The 951-nt window shown below is 47.8% G+C and overlaps 1 protein-coding gene across 1 annotated transcript; it reads left to right on the top strand.

Annotated features, from left to right (window-relative positions):
- Positions 1-268: 268 nt before the first annotated feature.
- On the top strand, positions 269-836 carry Pmar_PMAR005593 (hypothetical protein; the record flags this gene model as incomplete). Its single annotated transcript, XM_002777496.1, has 1 exon — positions 269-836. A coding segment is annotated over one exon (568 nt), but the record flags the coding sequence as incomplete, so codon positions are not given.
- Positions 837-951: the final 115 nt, after the last annotated feature.

Below are 951 nucleotides of genomic sequence, written 5' to 3'. Positions count from 1 at the left end.
GTTTGAGTCTGCCCTCTTTAATCGGGTTATGGAAGCTTTGGGTATTAAGCGATCCCGCTCGTCCGTTTACCACCCTCAAGGTAATGGACTGGTAGAGCGATTTAATCGTTCGTTGTTGGATATGCTACGTCGTCATATTGGGATCCCTGATTGGGTCTCCCATTTGCCTGCGTTACTTTGGGTTTACAATACTTCTATACACTCGGTTACTGGGTTCAGCCCCTATAAGTTGATCTTTGCTCGTGATCCTCCCTCGGATTTCTTGCCTATGCCAATGGCTGCCACAGATCTCATGTTTGACCCTGCTACCTATGAGGCCTATACTGATGCTGTCCGTGCTTACTTAATGGATCAGGTCGATATGGCTATTACTCAAGCAGCGGGTAATGCTAAGCGGCATTATGATCAGAACCTTGTCCCGCAAGGATTCTTTGTTGGTGCCCGTGTTCTGCTACGGCTGATGAAGCATCAGAGACCTACTAAGCTCTCCCCTATGTGGGAGCCTAATTGGTTTATTACTCAGATCATAGGCTCTACTGATCCTATCAAGGTTGTTCGCTTATTTCATCTTCCGACAAGACGGGTTAAGGTTCTAAGTGTTGATCATATCAAGGTTGATCCTCTTCAACCTGATAACATCGAGGAGATCATGCAAGAGTTTCCTCCACCTCCTCGTGATCCTCGTGAACCTACCCCGCCTTGTACTCATGGTTCTGTCATAGTCTCCTCTGATGGACTTCCTCCAGAGCAACCCCATGTCCGGTTCGAAGGGTTAATTGGTGCAAATGATGCAGTCTTTGCACCACCAAGGCCTCAACAACCTGTTGTTCGTCCGGGTAATCTCATTGGTGGAGAACAACGGTCAACTCTACAAGTTGGTCCTCAACGTCCTAATTGGCAAGGACTTGATTCGTTTCGCCCGCAAGTTGTGGTGACTGGTCCTCCACAAGT

Source organism: Perkinsus marinus (assembly GCF_000006405.1).
Source record: "Perkinsus marinus ATCC 50983 genomic scaffold scf_1104296951600, whole genome shotgun sequence".
In the NCBI taxonomy this organism is placed as follows: domain Eukaryota; phylum Perkinsozoa; order Perkinsida; family Perkinsidae; genus Perkinsus; species Perkinsus marinus.
Note: the sequence above shows the minus strand (reverse complement) of the source record. Positions and strands in the feature narration are given on the sequence as shown.